Source organism: Orycteropus afer, unplaced genomic scaffold (assembly GCF_000298275.1).
Source record: "Orycteropus afer afer isolate SDZICR_OR568_19922 unplaced genomic scaffold, OryAfe1.0 scaffold00420, whole genome shotgun sequence".
Classification (NCBI taxonomy): Eukaryota; Metazoa; Chordata; class Mammalia; order Tubulidentata; family Orycteropodidae; genus Orycteropus; species Orycteropus afer.
Window position 1 is genome coordinate 1,867,141 of NW_006922007.1, and position 13,258 is coordinate 1,880,398.

General features: G+C 38.8%; 1 protein-coding gene across 1 annotated transcript in view; it reads right to left on the bottom strand.

Annotated features, from left to right (window-relative positions):
• Nucleotides 1–862: 862 nt before the first annotated feature.
• PRR14L (proline rich 14 like) overlaps nt 863–13,258 on the bottom strand; it is a 108,639-nt gene continuing 96,243 nt past the window's right edge. Inside the window, exons 7-8 of the mRNA XM_042782707.1 lie at nt 3,012–3,083; nt 863–1,139 (exon numbers count right to left, since the gene is read on the bottom strand). Coding sequence (XP_042638641.1) covers nt 863–1,139; nt 3,012–3,083 — 349 coding nt within the window. The remainder of the gene's footprint in view (nt 1,140–3,011; nt 3,084–13,258) is intronic.

The following is a 13,258-nucleotide window of genomic DNA, read 5'->3' on the forward strand; positions in this document are numbered from 1 at the left end:
GGAAACCTATCATCCCATACCATGCACCCAAAACTGGGTTGAATGCCTATCACAGATTCTTAAGACTTGTCCTGTTTTTCTTTTCAATATCTTAAAAAAAATAAAAGTTTCAAAATCACATTTAAAGGCTCCAAACATAAAAAAAAAAAAAAAAAAAAAAAAAAAAAAAAAAAAGGGGGGGGGGGGGGAATAAAACAAAAGAAAACATCAACACCACAACGTTAAAAAGTGCAACTGACTTCGAATGGGGCCTGGATGGGCTCCTCTGGCACTAGTGATACACAGTCACAGAGAGGAAGAAACAATGGGGAAAAGCCGCACACACGCACGCACGCACGCACACACACACCCCATATACCCCTCCCAGGTTCTGGGCAGACGGACTTAAAGGATTAGCAAACACAACAGCTCATCTTCCCTCAACTACTGAAATGAGCCAGTGAGACTCCAAAGGACAAGACGCCACGTCCACCTCCCTAAGCCACGTTTCTCCTTATCTCGGTCTAGCACCACCGTAAACAATGCAGAACTTTCATATGGGCGTGCAAATGCTGTGAGACCTTGGAATCCTAGTGTTAAGATCTGCTCCTGCGTCCTCCTCCTGCAGATGGCAGAGATGGGGAAGAGGCGGCCAGATGTCACTGAGGACCATTTCCAGGAAAAAGGGAGCATTCCTGAGGTTCTACACTCAGCAGTATTAGTCAAGGACCCTCCTTCACCATCACTAAACAGTCTACACCTTGAAATAGGCAATAATTCATGGACTGTGCATTTCGAGTGGTTTAGGTGGTAGGACAGAACTAGGCAGTCTCTTCCAAGGAGGCCCCCAAACCCAAATAGAGACCCTCAAATGACTTGCTCCTCAACAACCTGATGACTGCTCCTGTTCCTCTTCCTTGGCAAAGAAGGCCTCCAGTTCCATTAGCTTCTGTATCAACAGTGCGTCCAGCTCTCGACTCTGCAGGGCTGCTTTCTGGGCCCTGGTAAAGCTGCCCGCCACCTTGACTTTACCACGAGCTCTCCTCTTTCGCGGGACCGTAAAATCTTGAAATTCTAGAACTCGCTTCCTCTTCTGCTGACTGATGGAGATGAGCGTACCATTTCGTTCCTTAGGTTCCTCAAAGATGGTTTCTAAACACCTAAGGATGGAGCACAAAACAGAATCACCAACAGGACTCAACTCTGACCCCTGGGGCTCATCAACCCATCTTGTCAACAGGGGCTGAAAGCTACTCACACCAACACTTACTTACTCAAGTGTTTCCTCTGGCCAGAATACATATACATATATATATATACACACACACATATATACATATATATATATACACATATATATACATACATATATATATATATTTGGTAGTGGTATGAAAAAAATAATATATATTTATGAATATGTAATACATGCACACTGTGGAAAAAAAAAACAAACCTCAAAATGGACAAAAGAATACAGAATAAAAGACTCAGTAACACTTCTTTTTGTATATCCTTCTAAAAGTCATGCAGTGCATAGACGAACATATATAATCAGGGGTTGGCTCTTCCTTGTAAATGGCCAGATAATAAATATTTTAAGTTTTGTGAGCCATTTAGGCCTCTATCCTAAATTTTGTTTTTTTTCCTTTCCTCTCCCACCTCCTTTTTAAATAAACCTTTAAAAATGTAAAAACCATTTTCAGCTCCAAACCAAAACTAAATCTACTGCCATCAAGTAGATTCTGACTCATAGCGATCCCTGCTGGGTTTCCAAAGCTGTAAATCTTTATGGAAGTAGATTGCTTAATCTTCTTCCCGAGGAGCAGCTGACAGGTTTGAACCACTGACCTTCTGGTTAGCACCCAAATGCCTTACCCACTAAGCCACCAGAGCTCCTTATTCTTAGCTCATAGACCATGACAAACAAACCAATGGCTGGATTTGCCTGAAGTTTGTTAATTCATGGCATATAGACTCCATTTTCTGTTTGTCTGTTTTCTTACTAAAAGGGTGGCAAATAACCTTCATTGTCCTATACACCATGTGTTTCATTCACTCTTTTTATTTGTTATATAGAGTATTCCACTATAAGGATGGACCATAATTTAACAAGAACCTCATTAATGGGTGTTTACATTGCTTCTACTCCCTTACTCTTTACTAACAATATTGCAATGAATGCCCTATACACATATTCAGTGCACATGGACAAATATATCTTATAGGATAAAGTCCTTGGACTCCTCCTGCTACATTCTGTGTATAATAAAACAAAGTGCAACAACAAACCCAACCCACTGTCATTGAGTTAGATTCTGACTCATGGCGACCCTTCAGGACAGAGCAGAACTACCTCAAAGGGTTTCCAAGCCTGTAAATCTTTCTGGAAGCAGACTGCCTCATCTTTCTATCGAGGAGAGGCTGGTGTGGTAGAACTGCTGACCTTTTGGTTAGCAGCCAAATGTTTTAACCACTATACCAACCAGAGCTTCTCTATACACAATAACTCACTCAATGTCTTGAAGTCGAATCTGACTCATAGCGACCCCTCCTTGGGTTTCCAAGGCGGTATCACTATGCAAGTAGATTGCTCAGTCTTTCTTCCGAGGAGTGACTGGTGGGTTTGAACTGCCAGTCTTCTGGTTAGCAGTCAAATGCCTTGGGCACCACGCCACAATAGGCAACTAATTAATGTTCATTGACTTAAACTGAATCCAGACCTAAAGGTAGCCTAATCAAACTCCTTCAGTGTGCCTGGATTTTGAGGAGTATCTGAGGATATGGAATATTTAGTGAAAATACAAGCACAAACTATAACCACCTAATACAACACACATTTCCTTCCCACTCTATCTCAAACGCAAACCCCAATTAAGGAACTGAGAATTGAAAACATCAATTACAGCCTTCCAAGCCCAAACCTTGGCAGATCTGAACATATGGCCCTTCTGAAATGAAAGAATTAGATGTTTACATCATTTATTTCAGAAGTTTTCCTAATCCATTATTTCCCAGCCACATGTACTTACCTATTTGCAGGAGGGGACTTATAATTCTTGTTGGTATATATCTCCTCTAAACTAAATTCCTTCTTCTTTAACCTGAAAGGAGAAAAAAATTAATTCTTCATGTTCTATTGAGAGATTGGTACCTTAACCATTATGATGATTTTGACCCATTACGATGATTATTTTACAAAAGTACTTCTTAATCTCCAAACATTGGTTTTTTTTTTCCTCTAGTTAGCTACCTTTTGGTTTATTGATTTCCAACTTAAGTGAATATGGTCTGTACACTAATTCTTTGAAATTTGGTAAAACTGGCTGTTAGACTGAATTGTGTCCACCCAAAATGGATTGCAAATCCTGACCTCTACTACCTGTGGTTATAATCCCATTTGAGATTGGGTTTTCTTTGTTATGTTAATGAGGCAGCATGAGTATAAGGCATGTTTTAAGTTAATCTCTTTGGAGATATAAAAGAGATCAAACAAGCAAAGGAGGGAGCAGAGATAGGGGCAGACAGACGCCAAGACACATGGATATAACCAAGGGTCAAGAAACAGAAGTTGATGGGACAGGGCTTGCCCCTAGAGCTGACAGAGGGAAAGCCTTCCCTTAGAGCCAACACCTTCATTTTGGACTTCCAACCTAGCAAACTATGAGAAAATAAATTTGTTTGTGAAACTCACTTGTGGTATTTGTTCTAACAGGATGAGATAAGGAAGCGAAGCCCAGGGCTGCTCTTTGTAAGGGTGACTGAGTACTTGGTGTGTACGATGCCTTTTAGAATCACGGTGGAGAAAATAACTGCTCCATGTACTACCCCCTTCATTTCCTCAGCCTTTCCTGATACATTAGGCCACATGGTTCGCTCAGGCCACAAAGGTGACTGGAGGTGATGTGTGTCATATCCGGACCAAGGCCTTTAAGTGTAAGTGTGATCACCAATAGCTCCCCGCTGCCCTGGTGACCTAGAAGCAGCTGATTCAAAAAGCCTGTGTCTCTAAGCCTGTCTAGGAGGGCCATCCGACCATCATAAGCCTTCATGTAACCAAGAAATCGACTTTCACGTGCAGGCCACTCAAATTTCAGTGTCTACTTGCTAAAGATAGCAAAACTTATTATTCATATATTCATTTACAAAAACAAGCTGGTCAATTGTGCTGTCTAAACAAATCTATATCCTTACAGCTTTTTGTCTGTTTGACAAGAACATGTAAAATATCTCTTTGTAGTAAGAAATTTTTCTTTACATATTTTACATATACTATTAGCTGTTCCCTAGATTAGAACTGCTGTAACTTCTTAATGAATTAAGTAATTTATCATATGTATTGACCCTTTTTTATCTCCATTAATGTCTGTTTTGCCTTAATGTTTATTTATTGGGCTCATTTTTTAAAAAATTCTATTGTGATGTGGGTGCAAATTTACAAAGCAGATTCATTTTACTCACAGCATTCCATGCACATGTGGCTTCACAGCCCTGATTACCATCCCCAAGCATAAAAACTCCCCTCCCGGTGACTATCCCTTCATAGTTCTCTTATCCATGTATTCCTGTCTGTCCGGCTTTCCTTCTCCACAAATGCTGCCTTCTGATGTCTCATGGTTGATCTAGGGTGTGCATCTCCCTAGGGAAGATGTTCTGCTAGTAGCTCTTTCCAGTGTTTGGCAGAGAGTACTCCATGGAAATGAGTACAGTTCTAGGCCCAAAGGATACCATGGGGCCATAGTCTTTTGTGTTTTTGAGTTTTGTTCCATATTTTTCCCTCCCACTCTAACCAAGATCTCCAATTGTGATCCCATTCTGAGTGGATGGCATTGGTAGCTGGGCACTATCTAGTTCTTTTGTCTCAGGGTTGTGAATCCAGAGGTCCCCGTGGTCCATCATATCCTTGGACTTACTGTTTCCAGATGACTTTTTTTCACTTTTCTTTGCTCCAGATGAGGGGAGACCAATAGTTGTGTCTATAGCTTTTAAGACCCCAGTTGCTACTCATCAAAGTAGAATGTAGAACAAGATGGACACACAAAAGTCTTAGTCTTCCAGGTGCCCTCCCTGATATTTTTTCTTTTTTTTAGAGTTCAGTCTTTCTGTAATATGTTTGAGATGTCCCTCATGAAAATATGTAACTGGCTTTTCTGTTCCAGGGTGCCAATCTTCAACTGTCTATTTACTTCTCTTACGTTTATTGGGATTGATAAAATAACATTTATATTATCTTTATATCTTATTTTTGTTCTAAATTTCCAGTGCTTTTCTTCTACTTAACTGACTTGTATTTTTATACCCTACTCTTTGGTTGGAAGTTACCTATTCTACTACTATTCTTTAAATGGTTAGCAAGACCACTTACACTTCTCTCAAATAACACAAGGTCGCTGGAACACTTAATTCCCATCAACACTGCTCCAATTTACATCTTATCTCTTTTAATATATAGATTGAACCCGACATTTCTCTTTAAAAAAACAAATATCTATCTACCCATTCATCCAATATATACTCACTACCAACAAGTCAATTACAACTCATAGTGACACCTATTAGGTTTCCAAGGCTGTAAATCTTCACAGAAGTTGACTGACTTTCTCCCATGGAGCAGTTGATGGGTTTGAACTGCTAACCTCCTGGTCTTAAGCACTAGGCAAAAACAGTGCCTTGTATAGTATATAAATGTGTAAAAAAAAAAAAAAAAAAAACGAAAAACCAAACCCACCAACATCGAGTTGATTCTGACTCATAGTGACCCCCACTGAGTTTCCAACACAGTATATCTTTACGAAAGTAGATTGCCCGGTCTTCCTTCCATGGAGTGGCTGGTGGGTTTGAACCACCAACCTTCTATTAGCAGTCAAATGTCTTAAGCACTGTGCCACCAGTGCTCCTTAACATATGTATATACATATATGTGTGTGTCTGTGTGTGTGTGTGTGTGTATACTGCACACATATACACAAATTGGTAAAAAGAAACCTGGTCATTTGGCTTTTAGCTTACCCAGCCTAGATTTTGATTACATCACCATGATTTTATGTAACAAGGTTCTCTATCCCTGTGCCAAACATAGGAAAAATGCTGCAGTAATTCCTATAAATTGGCAACTAGACAGAAAGGCATGATCAGATTCAGGTTCAATTGTTTCTGACAAAGACGACTTTTGGGTAGCCATCAGGAGCAAATGATAAATTTTTTATCAGCAACCAAGGAGGAAGAATGATGAACAACAGTCATTATTTCTTTAGGTATGTGAGTGGTGACAATGTATCAGTCCTTCTTCCATTATGAGGTAGACTATTTCTATATAAAGTCAAACACCATGCTGTCTGGTAACACTGTGGTATAGTCTGCATGGGAAAATCAGGTCAGATACTTGGTTCTTTACCTTTCTTTACCAATTTCCCAAGCAATGAATTGGTTCCCAAATATATAACAAAGATGGAGTTTTTGTTTTCAAAAAGGATCATGATAAAATACTAGATTTAATCATATTTGATGTGTTCCAATTTTCTGCAGTTACTATCCCTTTGGATGTCCTATTTGTGGCAAATGGGAATCTCTTCAAGTTGGTTCTGAGTTCCTTTCTCTTGAACATTTAATTGTGGTTTGCATGAAAGTTTACCAAGCAAATTTGTTTATGACTCAACAATTTATAGTCATTTTATTTTGTGACATTAGTTGCAATCCCCTCAACACAGCACTTTTCCCCCTTTCTCCCTGGATTCCCCATTTCCATTCACCACTCTTTCCGATCCCTTTGGTTTCCTACGGTTGATATATTTTGAGTACATTCCTCATGACTGTTATTGTTCACTTATAAACCTTGTGTTTGGTTGAAAGGTGATGTCCATGAGAGAGTTCAGTTCCAGATTTGTCTAAGGCCCACTGTCTGGCGACTTCTCCCCATCTCTTACCCTTTTTTGGGATCTGAATTTCGTTCTACAATTATTACTACTATTTTTCCTACTCTGCTCAGGAATTTCCATTGTGATTGTGGTCAGAGCAGTCAGTAGTGGTAGCCAGGCACCATCTAATTCTTCTGGTTTCAAGCTAGTAAACACTGTAGTTCACATGGTTCATTAGTATTTTGGACTAATTGTTTCCTTGAGTCTTTGATTTTCTTCAATCTTCTTTGCTCCGGATGGGAAGAGACTAATACCTTAGATGGCTGCTCATCTCACCAAAGTAGGATGTAGAACATTGTCTTTATGGACTATGTGTGTCAATTAACCTTGATAGCTCCCGTGACTAAGGTTCTAAGCCCTTAAACCCAGTGACTCAGTCCCTCGAAATGTTTGGTTGTAGGTAATAAGTTGGCAGAACTTTGCTCCCTGTATGCTCTATTATATACTTAGATATATTTACAATACAAATGTGTGTACAGAAATATTCTATCAACTTATGTATGCTCATGGTGTAGTCCCATACATCACACACCCGTTCACCTTAGATATTTCTAGATAGTTAGAATTAGATAATTCTACCTATGCATCCATTCGTAAATTACTATTATTGAAGGACTGTGTATGTATCAGTATTTACTGTTGTTGCCTTTTGTACTTGCATACCTCCCAGTTCTTCCTTGCTTTGGTCATCTTGTGTTGAGTTCTACCTTACTACATATTGTCTTTCCCTTCACTCAAGTTAGTACATGTATTTAGTGATTTCCCCTCCCTCCCCTTCTCATCCTTGGTAACCATCAACTAATCTTTTTTTCTGTTCATAAATTTTTCTTTTTATACTAGTGGTTTCATACCATTTACCATTTTGAGATTGCCTTATTTGATTCAGTGTTTTGTCCTCCAGGTTCATCCATGTTGTGAGATATTTCTTTGATTCATCTTTGCTTTTTAATGTTACACAGTATTCCATTCTGTGTTTATACCGTAGTTTATCCATTCACCTGTTGAGAGGCACTTACATTGTTTCCATCTTTTTGCAATGGTGAATGATGCTACAATGAACATGGGTGTACATATGTCTATTCATGTCACAGCTCTTATTTCTCTAGAATATATACCTAGCAGTGGGATTGATGGATTATTTCTCTATTTTTACAAAAGCAACATACCATTTTCCAGTGTTGCACACCACTTGACAATCCCAAGAAGATGGAAGGAATACACAGTTACTGTACCAAAAAGAACTGGTCACTGTTCATCCATTTCAGGAGGTGGCATATACCAATGGCACTGAAGGAATTGGCAAAGAATAAGGCTCCGGAATTGACAGAATACACATTGAGATGTGGCAATAAATGGATGCTGTGCTGAAGGCACACACCTAGCTATGCCAAGAGATTTGGAAGATAGCGACCTGACCAGTTGACTAGAAGAGATCCATTATTTGTACCCACTGCAAAGAAAGGTGACCCTACAGAATGTGGAAATTACTGAACAATATCACATGCAAGTAAAATCTTACTGAAGATAATTCAAAAACGGTTGCAGCAGTATATTGACAGAGAACTTCCAGAAATGCAAGCTGGATTCAGAAGGGGACATGGAGCGAGGGATACTATCACTGATTTCAGATGGACCTTGGCTCAAAGCAAAGAATACAAGAAAGATGTCTACTTGTGTTTTATTGACTATGCAAAGGCAATCAATTGTGTGGATCCTAACAAATTGTGGCTAACATTGAGAAGAACAGGAATCCCAGAACACTTAACTGTACTCATGAGGAACCCGTACATAGACCAAGAGGCCGTCTTTCGAACAGAACAAGGGAATACTGCATGCTTTAAAATCAGGAAGGGAGTGCATCAGGGTTGTATCCTTTCACCAGACTTATTCAATCCGTTGTTGATGTTAGGTGTCATCGAGCTGTCTACAACTCTTAGCTACCCTATGTCCAGCAGAAAGAAACACTGCCCGGTCCTGTGCCAGCTCCATGATCCCTGCTATACCTGAGCCCATCCCTTGTAGCAACTGTGTCATTCCATCTTGTTTAGGGCCTTCCCTCTTTTGTTGACCTTCCTCTTTACCAAGCTCGATATCCTTCTCCAAGGAATGGCCTCTTCTTACAACATGACCAAAGTAGGTGAGACAAAGTCTGGCAATTCTTGCATCCATGGAGCATTCTGGCTGCACTTCTTCCAGGACAGATTTGTTAATTTTTTCAGCAGTCCATGGTACTTTTAGCACTCTTTGCCAGCACAACTCAGAAACATTGACTCTTCAGTCTTCCTTATTCATTGTCCAGCTCTCACATGCACATGAGGCAATTGAAAATGCCAAGGCTTGTGTCAGGCGCACCTTAGTCCTCAAGGAGACATCTTTGCTCTTCAGCTCTTGAAAGTGGTCTTTTGCAGCCAACTTGCTCAAAGCTATTCATTGCCTGGTATCTTGACTGCTGCTTCCGTTGGTGTTGATTGTAGAACCAAATAATATGAAGGTGGTGTTAGCAAACAATATTCAAAGTACCACAGACTGCTGAAAGAACAAACAAATCTGTCCTGGAAAAAGCGTAGCTGGAATGATCCTTGGAAGTGAGAATGGCCAGACTTCGTCTCATTTACTTTGGTCATGTTGTCAGAAAGAACCATTACCTGGAGAAAGGTATCATGCTTGGTAAAGTGGAGGGTCAGCAAAAAAGGGGAAGGCCCTCAACTAGATGGACTGACACAGTGACTGCAATGATGGGCTCAGGTATAGCAAGGATTGTGAGGCTCGCGCAGGACTGGGCAGGGTTTTGTTTTGCACATAGCGTTGCTGAATCAGAGCCAACTCGATGGCACCTAACAAAAACACTGCCCATTATTCAGTTTTTAATTGGGTTGTTTTTATTTTTGGGTTCTCTATATAGTCTAGATACTAGACGCTTATTAGATATATGATCTCCAAACATTTCTTCCAATTTTGGGGCTGCCATTTCACTTCTTTATAATTTTTTTTATTACAATTTAAGTCCAATTTCACAAAGCAGATTCATTTAACATCCAATAGTTCTTATATGTATTTTATTTTGCAACACTGATTACAATTCCCACAATGTATCAGCTCTCTCCCAACCCACTCTCTGTGGTCACCCCTCCCGTGTATCCCTCTTACCTATGTATTCCTGCCTGCCTAGCCTTCTCCCTGTGCAGAGGCTGCCCTTCTGACCGGCCATGATAGATTGTTCTCAGGAGTACATCTCCCAAGTGTGTATGTTCACTCATAGGCCTATTGTTTATCTGAGTTAGGCCACGAGAATGAGTCTAATTCCAGGCCCAAAGGTGACTCAGGGCCATGCTCTAGGGGGTTTCACCAGTCTCTATCCAATCATTATTGTTCTACATTTTTTATCCCACTCTATCCAGAATCTCCAATTTTGATTCCTTTGAATATGGAGTGAAGTACGGGTCCAATTTCATTCTTTTAAATGTAGATTTCCAGTTGTCCCAGCATCACTTGTTAAGAAGACTATTCTTTCCTCCTTGTTTTAGCAGCCTTATAAAAACTCAACATAGCAACATGGATTCACTGGACTCTTGATTATACTACAATGATCTGTATCCTGACAACAATAACACACTATCTTGATTATTGTAGGCTTGTACCAAGTTTGGAAATTATGAGCCCACAATTTTATTCCAAGATGTCTTGGTTTTTCTGAATTTCCACACACATCTGAGGATCAACTTGTCAAATTATGCAAAACAAGGGAGGCTTTAATGGATTTTGATAGGAATTGCATTGACTACACTTTGACAGTATTTCCATCATAACAATATTAAGTCTTCCAATAAATAAACACAGGATGTCTTTATATTTATCAGATCTTTCTTTCTTTTTTTTTTTTCCCCAACGCTTCTGGGTACAAGTTCTTCTACGGTAAAATTCATTCCTAAGTATTTAATTTGATGACACTGTATATGTAACTATTTTCTTGATTAGTCAATGCTATTGTAAAGAAATAAAATGGACTGTTTTATATACTGATATATTTCCTGGAAGTCTGATGAACTCATTAGCTCTCAATAGTTTTTATATTTTTTCAGGGTGGGGGTATTAGGGTTCTGTATCTATAAGGCCCTGTCATCTGCAAATACTTTAATTCTTTCTTTCTAATCTGGATGACTTTAATTTCATTTTCTTGCCTAACTTCCCTGGTTAGAAGCTCTAGCACAAAGCTAAATAGAAGTGGCAAGAACAGAAATCCTTGTTACTTTATTTTAGGGGAAAAGCTTTGTGTTTCAGCATTGAATGTCATGTTAACTGCTGGGTTTTTTTTTTTTTTTTTTTACAGATGCCATTCTCCACTTGAACTTTCTTTCTATCCCTAGGTCGCTGAGTGTGTTTTTTATCATGGAAGAGTGATGGATTTTGTCAAGTGTTTTTTCTTTATCGACAGCATCCCTTTATTCTATGCTGTTGTTAGGTGTCATCGAGTAGGCTCCGACTCATAGCAGCCCAATGTGTAAGACAACAAACGTTGCCCAGTCTACCACCAGTCTGTCAATTTGTCGTACTGTGGTGACTTGTGCATTGCTGTGAGGCTGGAGTCTGTGCCACCAGTGTTTCAAATGCCACCAGGGTAACCCATGGTGGGCAGGTTTCAGCAGAGCTTCCAGACTAAGACAGACTTGGAAGAAAAAGGAGCCACCTACTTCTCAAAAAATTGGCCAGTGAAAACCTTATGAATAGCAGTGAAACACTGATACATTATTTTATTCTATAAACATGGTATACCAAATTCATTGGTTTGTATACAATGAACCACCTTGCATTTCTGAGACAATCTTTCTTGGTCATGGTAAAAAAAGAAAAATCCTCTTTATATGCTGCTGGATTTGCTTTACTATTTTATTGAGTAATTTTGCAAGTATATTCATTAGGGCCTCCAACAGCTTTGTCCACTATTCTGTCTTTGGTATTCTTCAGTTTTTTTCTTCTGATACATTAAGTATGAAATTCTTTTCATCGATGCTGCTCAAGATTCCTGCTGTTCACCAGCATTTATTTTACCAAAGATTACGTTTTCTCCCATTTATTCTTCCTGGAGTTTTGATTATATCATCCACTAAGTCTTTTCAATCCTCTCTTTGAAGTCTCTTAACTCTCCTTTCATATCATATTTGTCTTTTTTTTTTTTTTAAATCTCTTTGCTTTATTTTAAAAGTTTACTCAGATCTTATCTTCCTGTTCATAGATTCTATTTAATCTGCTGTTAAACCCATCTTTTATGGTTTTGTGTCAATTATTCAATTTTTAATTCAACTCAAATAAAATTTAATTTTTTTCATTTTTAGAACTGTTACCTGGCTCTATTTCCAATCTACTCAGTCATTTTTCTTTTCTTTCCTTTTTTATATTGTTTATTGTGATTTGGGTGAAAGTTTACAGAGCAAAATCATTTTCCACACAGCAGCTCATATCAACTTGTCATTTTTAAGGCTCCTACCTTTTGACTCATTTTCAATCTACTTTTATTTCTGTAAGTACACAAAACATGCCAAGTTATATTGTTTTGGTAATCTCACTATCTGAAGTGTTTTCAGATTTGATTTGTTGTCTGTTTCTGTTGGCATACACTCATGAAACCTTGTTTCCATCCAACATTTGTGATCTATTTTACTGTGAATAAATCATTCCTTATACGTTATTTGGGGCCAGACTTGAAGGTGGTCCTCTCAATAAATGATGCATTTTTCTCTGTCAGGAACCTGAAGTCATTACCAATCCAGGAACATTGTAAAACTAAATCCTCAAGGCTTTTCAATCTACCCAGGCAACAGTGATTTAGGTTGCAAATCTGTGAATTTATTAATTCACAAGTGAGAGTTTTTCTTCTCTGCACCCAGTTCTAGGAATTAAGAAAGGCAATTTCTCCTGTTGTTCTTTTGGGGACATAAAGGAAAGCAAACAAGTGTGGTTTTGATTCATGTTCACACTAAGGTTAAAAGTCTATTTTTTTTGAAGGGGGGGTGTTTATGTCTCAATTTAATGTGGGCCTCACATAAACTCTCCTCTTGGTAAGGGCACATTTCCTCTTGCCCCACACCCATGATGTCAACAAAAAATTAAATTCAATGAAACCATGATTTTTAAAATTCTGTCAAAGCAAAAGCTGGATTTCATGCCCACCTGCCTCTCTCCTCTCCTTTCAACTTAAATTTTAAAGCATTGGTAATTCCTTATTTTTGTGACATTTTACTGCTTCATTTTAAGATTTTGTCTAGCACTGTTTTTATTTTCAAAAGAATAGTCACCAGGGTAATGAGTCTACCATATTGTTAAAACAGAAGTTCTAATACTTCATCTCTACCCAAGTCACAAGGATAACA